We start from the raw sequence: 25,324 nt of genomic DNA, 5'->3' as shown, positions 1-25,324 counted from the left end.
ACTTAAAATTATCAGAACCAATCTGGCATCGACGTGAAACGACTCTGCGTAGTTTTACAACATTGCATTTCTGACATTCTTGTTAAAGAATGTTTCTCCAGTTCCTGTATATAATCATCACCTGTAAGTCCGTACTAGGGAGAAGAGAGTGATGTTAACAACTAATCTGTCTTACAAAGGCTGCCTTCCCTTGTCCGTGAGAGAACCAGTAGCCTGTCATGTTTTCACGTCATTGTGGTAACTCGTGTCTTGTCTTTTTAGTTCCAGGACCCCCTGATAACTTAGCCGGAGAACGAGTGGGCTCTGCAGGAATCCTGCTATCTTGGTCTATTCCACGGAATACAAATGGGAAGATCATAGCATACTACGTCATTTACAGAGAGGTTTGCCCATGGATGCAGTCATCTTATACCCAAGTAGCGACCACGCCAGACAGTCTAGAGGTTTTATTGACCAGTCTGACTCCTGGAACGACTTATGAAATAAAGGTACAACCATCCTGATCATCCATGCAATGTATCAAATGCATAAAATTCTAATCTGACTAGTACAAATATGATTTAGTGAGCAATATATGTAACACAGCATTCACGCATAGACAAAAATAATGAATTCACACCCCTTGTTACTATCTGATAGCTAGAAATATTCTTAGTATGAGAATAAAATGTGCTTGGCAAAAAGATCTCGTGTACAAGTGATATGAACAAGGCCAACAACAGCGTGCCAAAGACTAAAACGCTCCCTTATTTGTAAATCAAGGTTATACTACATACAGTTATGTCCATCATCATAAAATGAAGGGCCTGTGCACACATTGCAGTTTTGTCGCGCTTTCTACGTGTTTTCACAAAACCTGAAGGATTTCCAAGTACCAGCAAAGTGAATGACAATCCTAAAGTCTCATGCACTCGTTGCTTATTTGTGACTTGCAGATTTGGTGCAGATTTAAATATGTAAGAGGTCAATTCTTTTAGGGTGAGTGTCCACGGTAAGTAAATGCTGCGTGATTGACGCTGCAGCGTCAAACACGCAGCGTCCAGATGTTCCTGCATAGTGGAGGGGATTTGTTGAAATCCCGTGTCCACTATGCGTGGAAACCCGCACGCGGCGGCCCTGCGACTCCGGACATGCTGCGCGTCTTTTCAGATCGCAGCATGTCCATACACCTTGCGGGGACGCAGCGTCGCCGCAAGGAATAACACAGGGCCCTATGGCGAGGGGTGCGATGATCCCGGATGTGTACTGTACACATCCGGCACCATCGCGTCCCAGAAAGGGGGCGGGGCTTAGCACTGAGCGGCTTCGCCGCTGCGGCGATACCGCCGGCCATCCTGAGCGTGGACACACACCCTTAGAGTATTTTTTGCTGGCGATTTCACCCATACTAATGAGTGGGGAAAAATCTGCACTAGAAACGCCTGCAAAAATCACTTAAAAAATTAGACAAAAAAGTATCTATTTTACGCTACATTTTTCCTGCCAAGAGATACAAAATTTTTTGCACCAAATAATTAACGTAATAATACCCTTATAATGCCACAGTTTACACATTGAAGTCAAATGCAAGTTCTTTTTTTGCACTGTTTATATCATGTAACCTTGAAATGTCTTGGCTTTACTTCAGAGAAAATGCGCCTTCAATATTGTGTTACAGGAAGTTTTTATATCTTCTCTTAATCACCTTATTTCTGTCTGTAGTGAGCAGAAAATGTGAACATGACATAACCATTTAATTTGTATTTGTGGCATAGCATAACCTTTTTTGAAGCAGTTTTCTGCTCACTACAGACACGGTACACTATGTCTCTTAGTTCATAGTGATCAGGGAAATATATATTTTCTATTGTGATTACGTTATTGTACCGCACTATTATACCTCCCTGCATGGTTGCTATCTTTGCACTGTTGTCCCCTCCTAACTGACTTTTTTAAAAAAAAGTTATTCTTTTTTAATATATTATTAATAAAAATTGTATTTTTATGGCATCCAGCTTCCTTGTTGCTCTATTTTTGATGTTCATGTAAAAGTAGAGTTTAACCATTTGAGTAAGGCTGACTTACGTATATCAGACACAACCCATAGAGGGTGGCATTGTCCATGGGGAAAAGACCCCTGTTCTGATCCCTTATGAATAAGAATGTAATAAATAAGCAAAAATGGTAACTTGAAAAACTAGAATAGACACAATATAAAAAAATAACAATTTATGATTATGAAACATATGCAAATAGAAAACAATTGAAGAGTTACATACAGTGGGGCAAAAAAGTATTTAGTCAGTCAGCAATAGTGCAAGTTCCACCACTTAAAAAGATGAGAGGCGTCTGTAATTTACATCATAGGTAGACCTCAACTATGGGAGACAAACTGAGAAAAAAAAATCCAGAAAATCACATTGTCTGTTTTTTTATCATTTTATTTGCATATTATGGTGGAAAATAAGTATTTGGTCAGAAACAAAATTTAATCTCAATACTTTGTAATACATCCTTTGTTGGCAATGACAGAGGTCAAATGTTTTCTGTAAGTCTTCACAAGGTTGCCACACACTGTTGTTGGTATGTTGGCCCATTCCTCCCTGCAGATCTCCTCTAGAGCAGTGATGTTTTTGGCTTTTCGCTTGGAAACACGGACTTTCAACTCCCTCCAAAGGTTTTCTATAGGGTTGAGATCTGGAGACTGGCTAGGCCACTGCAGGACCTTGAAATGCTTCTTACGAAGCCACTCCTTCGTTGCCCTGGTGGTGTGCTTTGGATCATTGTCATGTTGAAAGACCCAGCCACGTTTCATCTTCAATGCCCTTGCTGATGGAAGGAGGTTTGCACTCAAAATCTCACGATACATGGCCCCATTCATTCTTTCATGTACCCGGATCAGTCGTCCTGGCCCCTTTGCAGAGAAACAGCCCCAAAGCATGATGTTTCCACCACCATGCTTTACAGTAGGTATGGTGTTTGATGGATGCAACTCAGTATTCTTTTTCCTCCAAACACGACAAGTTGTGTTTCTACCAAACGGTTCCAGTTTGGTTTCATTAGACCATAGGACATTCTCCCCAAACTCCTCTGGATCATCCAAATGCTCTCTAGCAAACTTCAGACGGGCCCGGACATGTACTGGCTTAAGCAGTGGGACCCGTCTGGCACTGCAGGATCTGAGTCCATGTTGGCGTAGTGTGTTACTTATGGTAGGCCTTGTTACATTGGTCCCAGCTCTCTGCAGTTCATTCACTAGGTCCCCCCGCGTGGTTCTGGGATTTTTGCTCACCGTTCTTGTAATCATTCTGACCCCACGGGGTGGGATTTTGCGTGGAGCCCCAGATCGAGGGAGATTATCAGTGGTCTTGAATGTCTTCCATTTTCTAATTATTGCTCCCACTGTTGATTTCTTCACTCCAAGCTGGTTGGCTATTGCAGATTCAGTCTTCCCAGCCTGGTGCAGGGCTACAATTTTGTTTCTGGTGTCCTTTGACAGCTCTTTGGTCTTCACCATAGTGGAGTTTGGAGTCAGACTGTTTGAGGGTGTGCACAGGTGTCTTTTTATACTGATAACAAGTTTAAACAGGTGCCATTACTACAGGTAATGAGTGGAGGAAAGAGGAGACTCTTAAAGAAGACGTTACAGGTCTGTGAGAGCCAGAAATCTTGATTGTTTGTTTCTGACCAAATACTTATTTTCCACCATAATATGCAAATAAAATGATAAAAAAACAGACAATGTGATTTTCTGGATTTTTTTTTCTCAGTTTGTCTCCCATAGTTGAGGTCTACCTATGATGTAAATTACAGACGCCACTCATCTTTTTAAGTGGTGGAACTTGCACTATTGCTGACTGACTAAATACTTTTTTGCCCCACTGTATATTATCTCTAATTTACATTTTTCTCAAAATGATACTAAATACTAATAAACTACTAATAAGTTCTAAATCAGTTAAACTTATTCTGAAACAAATAAGCCCCTATAAACCTAAGTGAGCTTTAGGCTACATTATAATGTGGGTATTCTGGTAATAAAAAGTTATCACCTATCTACATGATGGCTGATAACTTCTGGATTGTTGAGGTTTTGGCCATTGAGGCTCCCACTGATCACCAAAACTGTGGACTTTTGTCTTCTTTTTAAATGTACTGTATATTGTAGGTGATAGATTAACCCTTTAATGCAAAAGTTCTGTTCCTACTTGCGTTACGTGATTGGGGGTCAGCGATGTGTCGGCATGACAACCAGAAGTCTCCTTGAGACCTCCATGGTTGTTGATGCCGGATTGCTGTGAGCACCACCCTGTGGTCAGCGCTCATAGCAATGCAGGAATTCAGCTACATAGGAGCGATCGAGTTGTGCCAGCTTCTAGCCTCCCATAGAGGCTATTGAAGCATGGCAAAAGGAAAAAAAATGTTTTAAAAAATATGAAAAAAGAAATAAAAATATAAAAGTTTAAATCACCCCATTCAAAATAAAACAATAATAGAGGCTATTGAAGCATGGCAAAAGGAAAAAAAATGTTTTAAAATATATGAAAAAAGAAATAAAAATATAAAAGTTTAAATCACCCCTCTTTCACCCCATTCAAAATAAAACAATAAAAAAATCAAACCTACACATATTTGGTATCACCGCGTTCAGAATCGCCCAGTCTATCAATAAAAAAAGGATTAACCTGATCGCTAAACGGCGTAGTGAGAAAAAAATTAAAAACGCCAGAATTATGTTTTTTTGGTCACTGCAATATTGTATTAAAATGCAATAATGCGCGATCAAAAGAACGTATCTGCACCAAAATGGTATCATTAAAAACAACAGCTTGGCACGCAAAAAATAAGCCCTCACCCGACCCCAGATCACGAAAAGTGGAGACGCTACCGGTATCGGAACATTGTGTATTTTTTTTTCTTAGCAAAGTTTGGAATTTTTTTTCGCCACTTACATAAAAAATAACCAAGACATATTTGGTGTCTATGAACGCATAATGAACTGAAGAATCACATTGGAAGGTCAGTTTTAGCATTTAGTGAAACTAGCAAAAAAGCCAAGCAAAAAACAAGATTGCACCTTTTTTGCAATTTTGCCACACTTGGAATTTCTTTCTCGTTTTCTAGTGCAAGACATAGTAAAACCAATGGTGTCATTCAAAAGTACAACTCGTCCCGCAAAAAACAAGCCCTCAAATGGCCATATTGAAATAAAAGTAAAAATTTATGGGAAGGAAGGGAGCGAAAAAAACAAAAACGCAAAAACAAAAAAGGGCTCCATCATGAAGGGGTTAACAAATTTTCCTCTAAAATTGCCCTGTATTAAGCTCCATCCACCTACCCATCAACTCTGAACAGCTTTCCTTTCCCTGCTAAACAAAAAGCATCCCCACAGCGTGATGTTGCCACCACGTTTGATGGCGGAGATGGTGTTTTCAGAGTGATGTGCAGTGTTAGTTTTCCACACATAGCATTTTGCATTCAGCCCAAAAGTTCTACTTTGTTCTCATCTGACCAGAGCACCTTTTCCATATGTTAGCTGTATCCCCTACATGGCTATGTGCAAATTGCGAACAAGACTTCTTATGGTTTTCTTCCAAATATGGTTTTCTTCTTGACACTCTTTCATAAGGGCCAGATTTCTGGAGTATATAAGCAATAGTTGCATTGTGAACAGATTCTTCCACCTGAGCTTTGGATCTCCAGAGTCACCATGGGCCTCTTGGCTGCTTCTCTAATTAGTGCTCTACTTGTTTGGGATGTCAATTTAGATGGACGACCATGTCTTGGTAGGTTTGCAGTTGTGCCATACACATTCCATTTTTGGATGATGATTTAAACAATGCTACGTGAGGTGTTCAGAACTTGGGCTCTTTTTTGTAGCCTAACACTGCTTTTCTCTTCTCCACAACTTTATCCCTGACCTGTCTTGTGTGTTCATTGGTTTTTTATGATACTGTTTGATCCCTAAATAATATTCTCAAACAAAACTTTGAGGCCTTCACAGAACAGCTGTAGCTATACTGAGAATATACACAGGTGGACTCAATTTCCTAATGTCATGATTTCTGAAGACAACTGGTGACTCAGGATTTAATTTTGGAGCATAACATAATTTTTAAATTTATATTTTTAAAATATATAAAAAACCATGTATAATTTCCTTGATACTGTATGAAGGAAATACTTGCTACTTTGTGTTGGTATATTACATAAAATCCCAATAAAATACATTACGTTTTGTGAGTGTAATGTGAAATAATTTGGAAACGTTCACTGGGTATGAATATTTTTTCAATGCACTGTATACAATATATATAATATATTTATATGGTTTGCATGGGATGTTTGAGACCATCAGTTGTATCATGCAGTAAATTTGATGTGGTTTAAATTTTCTAAACAGTAATTTTCTGGCCAAATTTGGGGCTTACTTTAGCCACATATTTTTCTGCATCAAATGTATCCTTCATGGAATCCTTTCTCTTCAGTTTATTAAAAAAACATTGCTGCTCCATCATCTAAAATGGACTCTTAAAGGCTAAGTATAGCACATAATGTTTAAATTGTTAATTTGCTTTCAAAATGCAAAGTTAAGCAACTTTCTAAATACTCTTCATTAAAACTGTTCTACAATTTTGCTGCTGCAGGGTGTCTGTAACTTCTTTAGCTGAGCACTAGCAAAAATCTGACAACTCTGTCAGAGCTACCACTCATATTCCAGATGGCTCTCTGCTCTATCTCTCCCTTCTCTCTGTATTAGAAATAGCAGGAGTGAGGGGGTTTTACACAGATTTCCACACTGTGGGCAGGGGAGAAAGTATTTCAGAGAGCACAGAAAATAGTTTACAGAAAAAGAGGAAAGCACATGAAGAGGAAATGTGTGCACTATTAGAACTCAGACACAAAGAACACAAAGAGCTCACATGCAGCCTATATGTATGACCCTGAAACTCCTAAAAGAGAAAAGTTGTGTGTCAAGAGATCTGAAAATGAAAAAAGAAATGAAGTTTGCAGACGTAAATTGTAATTTTATTAATAATTTTATTAACTAAAGGAAACCACTAACATACTGTACAGTATGTAAAAATATTGTTTTCTATGTACAGTTACATAGTTTTGATTGTCTGGCATACTTTGCCCTTTCTTTGTTTCCGCTTGAGGGGTGCCATGTAGAAATGAGTAAAAAAAATGTTGAGCAGAATTGAATTTTACAAATATCTGCATTCGACAAAATGTGGATGTTTTGTAATTTATCAAAATGGTGGTGGATGGCCGCCAATTTTCTGAACTGTTATACCATGTGCACACATTAAGTGTTTGGTGAGTTTTTTACCTCAGTATTGGGAAGCTAAAACCAGTAGTGAGTAAAAAATACAGAAGTGGCGATGTGTTTCTTTCATACTTTTCCTCTGACTGTCCCACTCCTAGTTTTGGCTTACCACTACTGAGGTAAAAAACCCACCAAATACTCAACATGTGCACGTGGCCTAAAAGGCCATAATAAAATTGAAAATAAAATCTTCATACTCAACTCACTGCTCACCGTCATTTAGGTCCTCACCACATCTTCAGATTGACGTCACTTGCAGTAAAAATCACCTGGTCTCTCGTGCTGAGCCAGCACTTGAAAGGTCACACCACCATGACTTCATAGCATGTGCCGAGACCTTGAGTGTGCATGTGTCAAACCTTCCAGGGCTTTATCACAGCTGGAAGCCCAGCCTAACATGAGAGGACTGATGTTTGCAGCGCGAGCGGTGATTATATGAAGATGTGGCAAGGACCGGATGGGTAACAGTGTAAAGCAGAGTGGCTGGAGAGGTGTGCAGTGAGGTAAGTATAAGTATTTTTTTCATTTTTCATTTCTTATATTACAGGTGCTTCTCACAAAATTAGAATATCATCAAAAAGTTAATTTATTTCAGTTCTTCAATACAAAAAGTGAAACTCCTATATTATAGAGAGTCATTACAAACAGAGTGATCTATTTCAAGTGTTTATTTCTGTTAATGTTGATAACTATGGCTCACAGCCAATGAAAACCCAAAAGTCATTATCTCAGTAAATTAGAATAATTAACAAAAAGCACCTGCAAAGGCTTCCTAGGTGTTTAAAAAGGTCCCTTAGTCTGTTTCAGTAGGCTCCACAATCATGGGGAAGACTGTTGACTTGACAGATGTCCAGAAGACAGTCTTGACACACTCCACAAGGAGGGTAAGCCACAAAAGGTCATTGCTAAAGAAGATGGCTGTTCACAGAGTGCTGTATTCAAGCATATTAATGGAAAGCTGAGTGGAAGGAAAAAGTGTGGTAGAAAAAGGTGCACAAGCAATCGGGATAACCGTAGTCTTGAAAAGATTGTAAAGAAAAGGCCATTCAAAAATTTTGGGAACATTCACAAGGGGTGAACTGCTGCTGGAGTCATTGCTGCAAGAGCCCCCACACACAGATGTATCCAGGACATAGGCTACAAGTGTCGCATTCCTTGTGTCAAGCCACTCATGACTAATACCTGAGCCAAGGAGAAAAAGAACTGGACTGTTGCTCAGTGGTTCAAGGTGTTGTTTTCAGATGAAAGAAAATTTTGCATTTCATTTGGAAACCAAGGTCCCAGAATCTGGAGGAAGAGTCAAGAGGCACACAATCTAAGCTGTTTGAGGTCTAGTGTGAAGTTTCCACAATCAGAGATGGTAAGCTTTTTGGAGATGGAAATTTCATTCTCTAGCAGGACTTGGCACCTGTCCACACTGGGAACAGTACCAATACCTGGTTTAAAAATAACAGTATCACTGAGCGTGATTGACCAGCAAACTTGCCAGACCTTAAAGGGAACCTGTCACCCCCCAGAGCCTATTAAAGTAAAATAGCCACCTTCAGCAGCACTAAGGCTGCATTCTGTGAAGGTGGCTCTTATGTTTATTATCCCTAGGAATGCTGAAATAATCACTTTTATAAATTTCCCGCCATACCTCTATTGAGTCAGGGAGGTATGTTTTCTCCCCCTGACTCAACCGCCTCGCAGCCGTCCATCATCCCCCACTGTCCTCTGGGCTTCCTCTTCTCTCTGTCATGATGTCACCGGTGCCTGCGCTCTGCAATCAGTTCTCGGGCATGTGCCATGCACGCTGCCCGGGAACTTACATCAGGCGATGTAACGATATCGCGCCTGCGTGTAGCGGAGGCCCCAGATCCCACCCTGCAGTGTGTTATGATGTATTCGCACTGCGGGGCTGGGAAGACTTGTGAAGTCTTGCGAGACATCGGCACTATCTTCAATGGTGCACGGTGACCCGCTTCACTGCGCAGGCACCAGATTCCCAGCCCCACAGTGTGAATACTGAAATAAATTAACTTTTTGTTGATATTCTAATTTGGTGAGAAGCACTATGATACGATGCGATATGATACACTTTATTGATCCCGAGGGAAATTACGGTATTGCATCAGCAATACAAACAGCAGTACATAAAATATTAGGACACAAATCTTGCACAAGAATACCAACATTACATAACAAATAAATGCTCTGGGGTCTGGAGAGTACTGTTTAGCTACGTGCAGTATTACCTGACCCTCATTCACAATATGACCTATGCTTCTATTTTATAATCTGGGTAGTTTGTGAAATGAATAGATGAGATACTGCCTTTCTTTTTGTATACTGCATTAAGTGTGCTGTGCTAAACACTGTTCATGTCTGGAGCCCATCCAGGGATTCACCTGACCGACTGTGGGTCAGTCTGAGCCAGTCGTTGGTTGCCATAATTCTTCAGATTGGACAGATCATGTTGTAGCTTCTGTTATAGACAGATGTAAATAAAGCCTCACATATCGCTCATACACATGTGCACTACTGTATGTGAGGTACATGTGCACTATGTGAAGCTTGGGTTACATCCGCTTCTAATAGAAGCTACAAAAGGATCTGTTTTATGTTGTATGTTGGCCACAAACAACAGACACTTTTAGCTTACAATATTGTTGAGATTTATCATTCTAACATAACACATTCCCCTATTATGTATTTCAGTGAATTGAGTTCAAATGCCCCCTTTATACCTTCATCAATTAGCCAGAGCAGAGTGAGGCTATAATACAAAGCTCATAGTGTTGTTCTGAGGCCAAAACCAGGAGTGGAACAATCAGAGGAAAAGTATCATAGAAACATATGCACCACTTCTGGATTTATCACCCACTCCTGGTTTTGGCTTACAAATACTGATGTAAAATACTGACCAAATACTGCTAGTGTGACCATAGCCTAAAAGACATGACTTGTTTGTAGATTTCACAGTCTTTAGTTAGAATGGCTACGATTTAATACTTCACATCTCCTGTGGTAGTACTGTACGAGAAATAAACTTTGGTGCACATTTAATTGCTGGTGATCCCATTGTCACATTCTGAAAATACAGTGGGTACGGAAAGTATTCGTCCCCCTTTACATTTTTCACTCTTTGTTTCAGTGCAGCCATTTGGTAAATTCAAAAAAGTTAATTTCATTTTTTTCTCATTAATGTACACTCTACCCCATCTTGACTAAAAAAACAGAAATATGGTAATTTTTGCAAATTTATTAAAGTAGAAAACCTGAAATATCACATGGTCATAAGTGTTCAGACCATTTGCTCAGTATTGAGTAGAAGCACCCTTTTGAGCTAGTACACCAGAAAGAGAGAGACCTGAAAATGGCTGTCCACCAGCGTTCACCATCCAACCTGACGGAACTGGAGAGGATCTGCAAGGAAGAATGGCAGAGGATCCCCAAATCCAGGTGTGAAAAACTTAATTCCCAAAAACAACATCATTCCCAAGAAGACTCATGGCTGTACCCACTGTAGCTAATTTTCAGAGGGCCTCTGACCAAAAATGGAGTACCCCAATAACACATGATAAAATGCACTAGAGTCATTAAAATACTAGTCTTTTTTAAACATTATGAATTGATCATAGTACTGAAATGATACCTATCTTGAAACTGTAAAGAAAGATTGCAAGTGTGATTGCTGTGTTGGCTATTATATGACACCATGTGCTTCAGTGTATGATACATAGTAGGATTATTTTTAAATTACTAATCTATGACTATTATTATTGATATTATTATTATTATTATTATTATTATTAACTTAGAAACTTTTGATTTTTTTTTCATTTTTTTATAATGCGATTTGTTCTCTTTGAATGAAATTCATAAAGGAAATGTGATGCCCACTCTTTTCCTCTGATTACTTCTAGGTGGCTGCAGAAAACAGCGCTGGCATTGGATCTTACAGCACCTCCCTTCTGTTCAACACTGCAGAGAGTGGTAAGATATTAAAAAATCCCGAACAAATGGTCCTTAGATGTATTCTTAAATCATAAACACCTTAGATGTATTTTTATACAGAAAGCAAAAACTATTGTTTCCTGAGGTTTTTATAGGATTGAAGGTTATGTTGCTTTGCGAAATACATAGTTAACTCACTGATAAGGGGAGAAATAAGGGACCTGACCTGTAGAATAGTAAAATATGAGGCTCCATGAGAGTCCTATAAATTACATATTGAATGTCCTAAAAGTGATAGAGAAACAGTCCTCAAGGAAGTTTCAGTTCTGTTTTTTGAAACAATCATTACCATTCACGATTCGTATTCTCAAACCTTGAAAGGATGGTCCGAAACACAAATTAATTTTCAAATAAACTGTAATTTAAAATTCCCTATCCTTCCCTTACTATGCTTTCTAAATGCTTTATTTATTTTTTGTCTACTTCCTCTTTGATAACTCTTCATTTGAGAATCCCAGTTCATGCTGGGATACTCAAACAAGTCGTCAATAGGGGGCAGAGGCTGAGATCACCACCACAGCCTCTGTTCCTTTCCTGAAAGGAATTGTCATCATTGACATCCATTCCAGGGGCTTTGCTAGTCCCTGCTCTACTGAACAAGCATCGATTGTCAATTCTGACGTATGCGCAGTAGATACTAGTCACTCTGAAATATGTACAGTGACATTGCCCTCTCTTGCCGGCTCTGATCAGAAGACATGAGCTAGTTCGAGAGCGCACGGTCAGTGCGTGATATAAGAATACAAGGTGTGCAGAGACCAGCATAAGTAACAGAGAGAAGCAGTGCTCCTTTGTCAATCTAACACCAGGCAAGCCTATGGCTGAGACACTAAGGTTGTCTCTTACAGCACTGTGAGAACTCATTGTCTTTGTGAACTCCCTTTGTACTACAACCTGCAATAAAAAAAACACCATTCATCTATATAAAACAGAAGATATTGTGTGAGGTCATAATAGTCTATGACCATTCTGCTTTAGATGTGCAAAACACAGATTGATAACATGGTTCTATGCATCTATACAGGGTCAGACACAGACAGCTTGGGGCCCCTGTGCAGGAAAAGTGTCTGTGCCCCCCACCTTTTAAGGCGACAAAGCTACATTATATATATATATATATATATATCTATATTGTAGCGTGGCTAAAGGGTGTCTAGTCGACGGGAGATATGTGTCACATAGGTGGCTTGCCGCTGTGATGTAACCATGCCTAACTATATGTGTTTCAGGACCTGTGGTGGTGTCATAACCACATGTCTAATCATGTGATTGGTTCTGGGTGTGGTTAGACCTATAAAAAAAAGGCTAATGCTTAACACAGTAGATATGTGTGGAGGTGCTAGCCTCCAGAGTGTGTTAAGGCTCCAGGACTGAGCCTGAAGGACTGGACACTTGTTTTTCCTTTGCCTAAGCTAAAGGCTATTTGTTTTCTGTTTTTGTTTTGTGGTTTATGGAGCAATAAACCTTTGAACTTTTGATGGAACGTGCCTCCTAAGTGTCAGCCGTCACACTTGAGCGAGTGAAACCCCTACAATATATAATAATTTTTATTTATATAGCGCCAACATATTCCGCAGCACTTTACAATTAAGCGGGGACATGTACAGACAAATTCAGTACAAGTTAAGACAATTTAAACAGTGACATTAGGAGTGAGATCCCTGCTCGCAAGCTTACAATCTACAAGGAAATGGGGGGGACACAATAGGTGAAAAGTGATTGTTATTTCAGGTCTGGCAATTATAATAAATAGGTATTTTCATATAAAGCTGCATGATCCGGTCATCAGCCCGTGTGTTTAAGTGCAATAGTCAAGTATCAAGTGCAGTTATCATGTGCATGGAGGGTGTGGAGACAGATGAATAGTAGGGTGCAGATTCAGAATAATATTTGGAAGGAGGGAACAGGGCAAAGTTAGTTTACTGAGTAGTTGATGTGGTAGGCTTGTTTGAAGAGATGGGTTTTTAAAGCACGCTTGAATAGGTCGGGGCTAGGTATCAGTCTGATCGTCTGGGGAAGTGCATTCCAGAGAGCTGGCGCAGCAGGAGAGAAGTCTTGGAGACGGAGGTGTGAGGTTTGGATTACGGAGGATGTTAGTCTTAGGTCGGCCCTACGGAGGGCACGTGTAGGGCAATAGACAGAGGTGAGAGAGGAGATATAAGGCGGTGTAGAACTGTGGAGAGCTTTGTGGGTGAAAGAGATGAGTTTGTACTGGACCCTGTAGTGAGTGTAATGACTGGCACAAGATGGAGGCATCGGTGAAGCGGTTGGACAGAAATATGACCCTGGCTGCAGCATTCAAGATGGATTGGAGAGGAGAAAGTTTGGTAAGAGGGAGACTGATCAGAAGAGAGTTGCAGTGGTCCAGACGAGAATGAATAAGAGCGACAGTAAGAGTCTTAGCAATTTCAAAGGTGAGAAAAGGTCGGATTCTGGAGATGTTTTTAAGATGCAGGTGACAAAAGCGAGTGAGTGATCGGATATAGAGAGTAAAGGAAAGTTCAGTGTCGAATATGACCCCAAGACAGCGGGCATGCTGCTTGGGAGTTATTGTTGAACCCTCTAGGGTAATTTCGATGTTGGGTAGAGTGATGTTAGTAGAAGGGAGAAACACAAGAAGTTCCGTTTTGGAAAGATTTAGTTTCAGATAGTCCCTCTATCTGAAACTAAATCTTTCCAAAACGGACATGATGTTAGAGACAGCAGACAGACAATCCTTGGTATTTTTAATTAGGGTAGGGGTGAGGTCAGGGGAAGAAGTGTATAATTGGGTGTCATCAGCATAGAGATGATACTGGAACCCAAATCTGCTGATTGTTTGTCCAATAGGGGCCGTGTATAGAGAGAAGAGGAGGAGGAGGAGCCACACACACATGGGTATATATTGCATAATCTCCTTTATTAGTATTTTGCTGTCCTTTATTATACAGTGCCCTCTCTTGTTATGTACAGCACCGTCCCTTACATATTGGATTTTATAGAGCCCTGTTTTTAATTACATACCGTCCTGTCTTGTTAGCTGTATAATGCAATGATGGCTGATGGAGCATGGGAAAGCTTCTTCTCTAAAGGAGGAGCTGATGAACTGGTAGTCTGGTCACAAGCTCCTCCATCAGTAGTCATTTTATATCTAACAAGAGAGGGGACTATGTAATAAAAGAGGACGCTGTTAATAACAAAAATAACAAGAATACACTATGTAAGAGACAGCACTTTACATAACAGCAGAGGAAGCTATATAATAAGGGAGGGCATCATATATAACTAGAGAGGATGGTACGTAATAAGGGTCGGTGATATACAGAACAAAAGAGGAAACTGTAACTACGGATCGTGTTATACAGAATAAGTGAGTACACTATACACTTAGGGACTGTGCTATACATAAGTGAGTACACTATATATTAAGGGACTGTGTTAGACATAATAATTGATAACGTCTTCCTCCACCCCCCATTCCTAAATCCATTATAAATCCCCCTTCCTCCCATCCCAATCCTCCACATCCCTCATTGTCCTGCTCCCCCCGCATCCCATTATTGCCCTCTCCCCCACCCCTATGATTGCCCTCTTCACCACCTCCATTATTGCTTTCTCCCCACCACCCCATTATTGCCCATTCCACCACCTCCATCATTGCATCCTCCCCACCACCCCCATCATTGTCCTTTCCACTGCCACCATCAATGCCTTCTCCCCCACCACCCTAGCATTACCCATTCCACCACCTCCATAATTTCCTCCTGCCCCACCACCCCCATCATTGTCCTTTCCACCACCACCAATATTGTCTTCTCCCCCACCATCCCCATCATTACCCATTCCATGACCTCCATCATTTCCTCCTCCCCCACCATCCCCACCATTGTCCTTCCACCAACTCCATCACTGTCTTTTCCCCCAACACCCCCATCATTGCCTCCTCCGCACCACCCCATCATTGTCCTTTCCACTGCCATCATCATTGTCTTCTCCCCCACCACTTTCATCATTACCCATTCCACAACCTCCATCATTTCCTCCTCCCCACCATCTCCATCATTGCCCTTTCCACCACCACCATCATTGTCTTTTCCCCACCACACCATCATTGCCCATTATACCGCCTCCATCATTTCATTCTCCCCACCACCCCCATTATTGCCCATTCACCACCTCCATCATTTCCTTCTCCCCCACCACCCCATTATTGCCCTTTCCACTACCACATCATTGCTTTCTCCCCCACCACCCCTATCATTGCCCTCTCCATCAACCCAGTCATTGCCTTCTGCCCCATCACCCCATCATTGCCCTCTCTGTCAACCCAATCATTGCCTTCTGCCCATCACCCCCATCATTGCCCTCTCCGTTAACCCAATCATTGCCTTCTGCTCCATCACCCCCATCATTGCCCTCTCAGTCAACCCAATCATTGCCTTCTGCCACATCACCCCATCATAGCCCTCTCCAACTACACACACACAGACACACAGCAACATTCACCTCTCTGCATACTCACGCACACTCACCTCACCTCACCTCTGTGCACGGTATCCTGAAGGCCGCACCATCGCCCACAGCTTCCTGTCTCACACACCCGCGGCGCTGAATGATGATGTCATTCAGCCGCTGCTGTGTGAGACAGGATGCGTGGGCAGGAAGCAGGATGGATCCATTCCCTGCAGCTCTGCTCCGCTGCCATTTTCTCTTGCAGGCAGCAGAGCTGCAGGGATTGCTCCCTGCCCGCCGCACAAGAGGGTAATCTGGCCAGGAGCCCCCAGAGCCTCGGGACCGGATAAACTGGCCAGATTGCCCTCATTTTTATCCACCCTGCAGGAGCCCCCAGAGCCTCCGGGCCCCGGTGCAGCCACACTCGTTGAACCGGCAGTGTGTCCGTCCATGCATCTATAAATAATTCTCATGTTTGCGAGGTTGATTACATGCAGCTAATGTTACTTTGCACTTCTATGTATAGACATACTGTGACAATATGATAGCAGGATAACAAAATGAACAAAAGTTTTTTGTTGCCTTTATCTGTCATCAAAAAAGAGGACAAAACGTAATATGATAACACAGTAATTAAGTAAGCAACTAATCATGTATTTTTAATAATTAATACATACTTTAAACAGAAGCCTTAGCTGAGGTATCCATGGTTGTGACCAATCATATACTGACAGTTAGTTGTGGTCATAAAAATGGATATTTAAGCTACTGCAATGCCCTTCACATGGGGTAAATGGCATAGCAAATCAGAAGAACTATATTATATTTCTAATTGGAGGTATTTGCTAATATTATTATTATTATTACACCTACTACATATTGGGATAGGATCTTGGAGATGGAAATAAGCCTTTAAATTCCAAAATGTTAAAAAAAATAAAGAGATAAAGAAACAGTTGCTGGAAATGAATCTGCATTAGTTTTACATGCTTTTTTCTCCAAAGGCAATAGGGAACATGCCACATTTAGACAATTATGTGATTTCAATAAATCACAGACTGTGCTAAAATTGATTAAAGGGCCCCCATAATAGGTAAAAGTTGTCTAAACAGGGTGGCCATCTTCTGGGTATGGATGTCTCTCAACTGTCCCTGGACAGATTATTTTGGAGGATGGATATATGCATTGTGTGAATCGACCAATCTTTTGGTTAATCGGGGAGATAAGACGCTGACAACAGCTCTCACAGAAATCACAGGAGTGCTCTGCTCATCTTTATTTTATATGGAGCAGTTGGGAGATGCTCTATGGCTAGCTTAATGCTATATTGTCATGTGCTGGTGACTTTGTGGTGGCACACAATGACTCTATAGCAGGGCCGGACTGGGACTAAAATTCAGCCCTGGCATTTGAAGTTACACAGGCCCACTTGTCACATGGTGACTGTATAATATCTTTGTACACTTGTAGGCAGGGCCGGTTTTAGGCAAAGTGGGGCCCTAGGTAAAGTTTAAAATGGGGCCCCAAATGCTAACATATCGCACATCACACAAAAGCATTTCTGTTGTATTTACGTGCGCTGAGTTCAGGCTGCTAAATGAGTTTGATCGACAATACTGAAGTTGTTCAATGCTTGTTTCCTGGTCTCTTTCCACCAGCTGAGGAATGATGATGGGACAGAACGATCACTAATAGATCACTAACAGATCACCATACAGTATCATGTTATCAGCAGCACATCTACAGTTTACACTGGTGATGTGCTGCTGAAAACAATGATTTTTGTTCCAGCAAAAACAATCTGAATATGCAGCATTTTACTTGTTTAGTAAAATACACCCCATAGTCCTCCATATATTATAATGTGCTCCACAGTCCTCCATATAGTATAATACACTCCCTATAGTCCTCCATATTAAAATACACTGCTCAGTCCTCCACATAGTATAATACACTCCTCATAGTGCTCCATATAGTATAATGCACCGCCATAGTCATCCATGTAGTACAATTCACTTCCCATAGTATACTGCACCCCATAGTTCTTCATATAGTATAACGTATTCCCCATAGTCCTCGATACAGTATAATGCAGCCCACATATAGTATAATGCAGCCACCCCAGAGTATATTGCAGCCACCCCAGAGTATAATGCAGCCACCCCACAGAGTATAATGCAGCCACCCCAGAGTATAATGTAACCCCCCATAGAATATAATACAGCCCACCTCCCCATAATATATAATGTAGCCCCCCATAGAATATAATGCAGCCCCCCATAGAACATAATATACCCCCACAATAGTATATAACACAGCCACATAGTACATAACATGGCCTCCCCCATAAAATATAATATACTCCCCATAGTATATAGCAAAGCCCGGATATTATATAGCACAAACCGCATAGTATATAGCACAGCCTGCATAAAATAGCACAGCCCGCATAGTAGATAACACAGCCCACACAGTAGTATAGAGCACAGACCACACAGTAGTATACAGCACAGCCCATGTAGTAGTATACAGCACAGACCACACAGTAGTATACAGCACAGCCCACACAGTACTATATACAGCACAGCCCACAGAGTACTATATACAGCACAGCCCACACAGTACTATATACAGCACAGCCCACAGAGTACTATATACAGCACAGCCCACAGAGTACTATATACAGCACAGCCCACACAGTACTATATACAGCACAGCCCACAGAGTACTATATACAGCACAGCCCACAGAGTACTATATACAGCACAGCCCACAGAGTACTATATACAGCACAGCCCACAGAGTACTATATACAGCACTGCCCACAGAGTAATATATACAGCACTGCCCACAGAGTAATATATACAGCACAGCCCACAGAGTACTATATACAGCACAGCCCACAGCGTACTATATACAGCACAGCGCACAGAGTACTATATACAGCACAGCCCACAGAGTACTATATACAGCACAGCCCACAGAGTACTATATACAGCACAGCCCACAGAGAACTATATACAGCACAGCCCACAGTGTAATATATACAGCACAGCCCACAGAGTACTATATACAGCACAGCCCACAGAGTACTATATACAGCACAGACCACAGAGTACTATATACAGCACAGCCCACAGAGAATTATATACAGCACAGCCCACAGAGTACTATATACAGCACAGCCCACAGAGTACTATATACAGCACAGCCCACAGAGTACTATATACAGCACAGCTCACAGAGAGCTATATACAGCACTGCCCACAGAGTACTATATACAGCACAGCCCACAGAATACTATATACAGCACAGCCCACAGAGTACTATATACAGCACAGCCCACAGAGTACTATATACAGCACAGCCCAGAGTACTATATACAGCACAGCCCACAGAGAACTATATACAGCACTGCCCACAGAGTACTATATACAGCACAGCCCACAGAGTACTATATACAGCACAGCCCACAGAGTACTATATACAGCACAGCCCACAGAGTACTATATACAGCACAGCCCACAGAGTAATATATACAGCACAGCCCACAGAGTACTATATACAGCACAGCCCACAGAGTACTATATACAGCACAGCCCACAGAGTACTATATACAGCACAGCCCACAGAGTACTATATACAGCACAGCCCACAGAGAACTATATACAGCTCAGCCCACAGAGAACTATATATAGCACAGCCCACACAGTAGTATACAGCACAGAGCACAAAAAAACCCACTCTCCTCACCTCTCCTCTTGCCAGCGTTGCTTCCTGCTCCTGTCTCAGCAGCTGCAATCTGCCCGGGACACAGCAGGTGCGCGATGATATGACGTCATCGCGCACCCGCAGTGTCAGAGGCAGAGCGGGGAATGATGGGAGAGGGAGCGTCTGTAGACGCTCTCTCCTCCATCATTGCATTCAACTGTACCGGCGTCTATACGCCGGTATAGTTGAATGTGACGGCGAGGGGGGGAGTCGGCGGGGGCGGGGGGAGGCGGATCGAGCAGCCCACTACTGGCACCGGCCCTTCTGGCATTTGCCAGAAGTGCCCGATGGCCAGTCCGGCCCTGCTCTATAGTACACAACGTGGTGTCATATTTGCAGTGCTATATGGAATTATGGAAGAGATATTTTCCAGATTCCATCCAAAAATAACTCTGCATCCACTTTTTGTCTTGTCCATTTTTGGGGTTTTATGTGAAATTATGTCCAATTTGCTTTTTTTCTCAATTATTTTGTGTTATTCCAATACACACACAGGAAATAAACATGTCTATAATAAAACATGTGTAACTGAAATAATTTTCTGGGAGAAATACTTAATTTCTGAAACACCTTCAAGGGTGCCAACACTTTCGGCCATGACTGTATATGCATGGCAGATGACAGGAAGGGGTTAATATGTGAGAATTATGTTTTTCCATTCTATTTCACACTTGGAAAATGCAGTTTATTAAAAAGAAAAAAGTTCCGCAAAATACGCCCAGTGTGAAACTTCTTCCAACACTGATTAATTCTTACCACGTGTCTTTGGAATTCCCAAAACTTGAATTGTCTCCTAAGATTGATTTGCGCCAGCTGCATAATCTCCCTTTCTTCATAAGGATTTATTAAGTTTGGCTACTTTGCAGCATTCCCTTTGACAGCTAAATCTTTATTTTTACTGATAAGGTATATGAGAATCTAAGTTTTTAAAGGCATAGAAAAGCAGTTTGTGTGATAAGAAGGCCTCTTATTCAACAGAGAACAGTTACCCTGCATGAGTATAAAAATTATGTTTTTATTGTAATCGACGGCGGTGGGACAAGCTCTTCGGGTCAAAGCATAGCATGATATGTGTAATTTAGGAAACAGCTCGGACTCCCCCAGTATAACACATACACCTGTCTTTACAGTGGAACATCTACTTTTTGGTCAAAGAAATTTGAATGGTGCTTCCCCCTCCTTGGCAGCTGCCAATTTGGCTTACCGGTTCTCTTGGCTCAGTTAGTAATTTATTTAGGTGGATGACTTTGCCAGTATTGTTACACTAAGTCTTTCACATAATACCATTTGACCAAAGCCTGGAACATGTGGAACCATCTTTCCCTTGGCATTTACAGGCTTCAAGTTCTTATACTTCAGGTTTGCCCTCCTAAATTTTCAAGCTGAAGAAATGGGTTTAGAAATAATGACAAGACTATATCTGCAATGTCCAGAAAGAGATTAGCACTCGGTTCAGCCATTAAAAAAGGCTTTTATTCCAATAGAGATAAAATCAGAGACAATTCACACAGCAGTACTCAAGGAGGCATAGAGGGAAACCTTAAAAAGATAAGGCAATGCGTTTCTGACCTTTGCGGTCTTTAATCACTGCCTAAATGTTCACCAAGACCACACAACTATATGCAATCTCATTGTGGCTGATTGGTTAGTCTGTACGTGTGTACGTATGAAAAAAATGAACAAGATACACAAGTGAATTAACAAATATAACACAAAACAATGTATATACAAATAACTAATTGAGAAAACAACCTTAAACTCCGTGATCACACAATTAATAATGCAAAATAAAATCAGACCTTTTTATGAGCCCCATGAGAGATGTGGTATTTAGCATTAGAATCCAGTACATTTCTCTGTTGAGGAGAGCTCACCCTCGGCTGTTAACATGTTAAAGGGAATCTGTCACCCCTGGGACATGTATAAGCTATTAATATGCCATACAGATGAGAAATGTTAAACTAGTCCTACCTGTATGCCTCATATTAGTGGTCTTGTTGTTGAGAAAACTTATTTTAATTCTTTTTGCTAATGATTTCTTCCAGGCTCCAGGGTGTGCGATGCCTGGAAGAAACTCCCTCCACGATCCATACCTTTTCCTCCCTTCTATGAGCAGTGTATTCAGGGATCTTCCGCGCAGGGGCCTGCGAGTCACAGTGACCACCGGTGAGCGCGACAATAAGTTGTTCTCCCCATCATGACTATGCAGGGAGGAAGTGGAGAGAACACCTTATCTTCACGCACTCCAGAGCATTACCTAATGTAGGGGCCTTTTTGCTAAAAAAAAGCAAGCATTATGAACTATGATCCTAAGTTTATCATCTTGAAACAACACCGGAAGACATATATTAATAATACATTTTATCTCAATAAATTCTGGTCATTTCCTGGACTTTCTGCTTTGAACTTTTTTTTACTGTGCACTAAGCAGGTGAGCTCAACTACTACTTGTTTCTCTATATCTGCAATGTGTGTATTATTACTGCAGATATACTATATACAGAGAGCTTCTCTTGAACTTCATGGTCAGACAAGTGTTTCATGGAAGTGTAATGGATAGAAAATAGCATTTCTGAACATCATACTTTACAGGGTTAAATATCCATAATATATTAACACTCTTCATCCTATCAACAATGCGCATAAAACTGATGTATTTTAATGGTTACTTGGTCTCATGTAACTGCAGACTGCTGAATTGTGACAATATGTCATCAGCACACTGTCCAAATTCCTCTGTATTCCTCATGTAGGGGACTGTTAGGTGACAGGTGCATGTTTGTCATATGCATACTTGCGGTTACATGTATTGATGGGCGGGACCCTGGATGTTCGGGTCCGACTAGTTCAGCCGAACAGTTAAAAAAAGTTCGGGTTCGGGTATCGGAACAGTACCTGGACCCAAGCATGGACCCCATTTACTTGTATGGGGGACCCGAACATCCAGTGTTTGCCACGCTGTCATGTGCATGACAGTGCAGCAAACACTACTTCTGATAGGCGGTAAAGTCATTACTGCCGGTCAGAGAGCTACGGTTCTCACACTTCAAATGACAGCATGAGCCCGAGCTGTTTACCTTCAGTCACTGACGTGGATTGTGAACCTGCGCCTGCTGCCGCTAATAACAGCGATAGCAGGAGCGGCTGATGGGTGTATTCATCAGCCGGCAGCTGTGCTCTAAATAAATAATTAAAAAAACACCTGGCTTGGTTCCCCTGTATTTTTGATAACCAACCAGGCAAAACTGATAATTTGGGGGTGCAACCCTCAGCTGTCAGCATTAGCAAGGTTGGTTATCAAGAATAAAGGCGTCCCAATGCTGTTTTTTATTAGTTAAATAATTGTAAAAAAGGTGTGCTGTCCCCCCATTTTTTGACAACCAGCCTTGCTAAAGCAGCTGGCTGGGGTGCTTGTATTCTCAAGTTGATAAGGGGCCATTGACATTGAACCCAAGCCTAAAAACAGCAGCCCGCAGCCGCCCAGAAAAGGCACATCTATTAAATGTGCCAATTCTGGCGCTTTGCCCGGCTCTTCCCACTTGCCCTGTAGTGGTGGCAAATGGGGTTCATATATCTGGAGTTGATGCCACCTTTGTATTGTACGGTGACATCATGCCCACGGCGTCTATAAGACACCTATCCATTACTAATCCTGTAGTTGTATTGTAAATAAACACACAGCCAGAATAAGGCCCTTAAACCCCTTCACCCAGAAGCCTGTTTTCACCTAAGTGACAGGGCCAATTTTTACAATTCTGACCACTGTCACTTTATGAGGTCATAACTCTGAAACGCTTTAACGGATCCTGGTGATTCTGAGAATGTTTTCTCATGACATATTGTACTTCATGATAGTGGTAAAACTTCTTCGATATGACTTGCATTTATTTGTGAAAAAAAACAAAATTTGTCGAAAATTATGAAAATTTAGCAATTTTCAAACTTTTAGTTTTTATGCCCTTAAATTAGAGAGTTATATCACATAATATAGTTAATAATCAACATTTCCCACATGTCTGCTTTACATCAGCACAGTTTTGTAAACATAATTTTTTTTGTTAGGGAGTTATAAGGGTTAAAAGTTGACCAGCGATTTCTCATTTTTGCAACAAAATTTGCAAAACCATTTTTTTTACGGACCACCTCACACTTGAAGTGACTTTGAGGGGTCTATATGACAGAAAATGCCCAAATGTGACACCATTCTAAAAACTGCACCCCTCAAGGTACTCAAAACCACATTCAAAAAGTTTATTAACCCCTCAGGTGCTTCACAGGAATTTTTGGAATGTTTAAAAAAAATTGAACATTTAACTTTTTTTTCACAAAATTTTTACTTCAGATCCAATTTGTTTTATTTTACCAAGGGTAACAGGAGAAATTGGACCACAAAAGTTGTTGTACAATTTGTCCTGAGTACGCTAATACCCCACATGTTGGGGTAAACCATTGATTGGGCACATGGCAGAGCTCGGAAGGGAAGGAGCGCCATTTGACTTTTCAATGCAAGATTTGCTGGAATTGAGATCGGAACCCATGGCTCGATTGGAGAGCCCCTGACGTGCCTAAACAGTGGAAACCCCCACAAGTGACACCATTTTGGAAAGTAGACCCTCTAAGGAACTAATCTAGATGTGTGGTGAGCACTTTGAACCTCCAAGTGCTTCACAGAAGTTTATAATGTAGAGCCGTAAAAAAAATTTCATATTAATTTTCACAAAAAATGATCTTTTTGCCCCAAATTTTTTATTTTCCCAAGGGTAACAGGATAAATTGGACCCCAAAAGTTGTTGTGCAATTTGTCCTGAGTACGCTGATACTTCATATATGGGGATAAACCACTGTTTGAGCACATGGCAGAGCTCAGAAGGGAAGGAAGCGCCGTTTGACTTTTCAATGCAAAATTGGCTGGAATTGAGATCGGAACCCATGTCGCCTTTGGAGAGCCCCTGACATGTCTAAACAGTGGAAACCCCCCACAATGGACCCCATTTTGGAAAGAAGACCCCCTAAGGAACTTATCTAGATGTGTGGTGAGCACTTTCAACCCCCAATTGTTTCACTAAAGTTTAGAATGTAGCGCTGTGAAAATTAAAAAAATCATTTTTTCTTTCCACAAAATGATGTTTCAGCTCGCAATTTTTTTTCCCAAGGGTAACAGGAGAAATTGGACCACAAAAGTTATTGTCCAATTTGTCCGGAGTACGCTGATATCCCATATATGGGGGGGAACCACTGTTTGGGCGCACGGCAGAGCTCGGAAGGGAAGGAGCGCCGTTTGAAATGCAGACTTAGATGGATTGGTCTGCAGGTGTCATGTTGCATTTGCAGAGCCCCTGATGTACCTAAACAGTAGAAACCCCCCACAAGTGACCCCATATTGGAAACTAGACCCCCCAAGGAACTTATCTAGATGTGTTGTGAGAACTTTGAACCAACAAGTGTTTCACTACAGTTTATAACGCAGAGCCGTGAAAATAAAAAATATTTTTTTTTCCACGAAAATGATATTTTAGCCCCCACGTTTTTATTTTCCCAAAGATAACAGGAGAAATTGGACCACAAAAGTTGTTATCCAATTTGTCCTGAGTACGCTGATACCCCATATATGGGGGGGAACCACTGTTTGGGCGCACGGCAGAGCTCGGAAGGGAAGGAGTGCCGTTTGAAATGCAGACTTAGATGGATTGGTCTGCAGGCATCATGTTGCATTTGCAGATACCCCTGATGTACCTAAACAGTAGAAACCCCCCAAAAGTGACCCCATATTGGAAACTAGACCCCCAAAGGAACTTATCTAGATGTGTTGTGAGA

General features: G+C 41.3%; 1 protein-coding gene across 1 annotated transcript in view; it reads left to right on the top strand.

Annotated features, from left to right (window-relative positions):
* The window catches only part of PTPRQ (protein tyrosine phosphatase receptor type Q), a 677,639-nt gene that overhangs the window by 96,670 nt on the left and 555,645 nt on the right, over positions 1 to 25,324 (top strand). Inside the window, exons 9-10 of the mRNA XM_077265498.1 lie at positions 262 to 488; positions 11,218 to 11,287. Of these exons, the coding sequence (XP_077121613.1) occupies positions 262 to 488; positions 11,218 to 11,287 (297 nt within the window). The remainder of the gene's footprint in view (positions 1 to 261; positions 489 to 11,217; positions 11,288 to 25,324) is intronic.

Source organism: Ranitomeya variabilis, chromosome 5, assembly GCF_051348905.1.
Source record: "Ranitomeya variabilis isolate aRanVar5 chromosome 5, aRanVar5.hap1, whole genome shotgun sequence".
Lineage (NCBI taxonomy): Eukaryota > Metazoa > Chordata > Amphibia > Anura > Dendrobatidae > Ranitomeya > Ranitomeya variabilis.
This window is presented reverse-complemented; position numbering and strand designations above follow the sequence as displayed.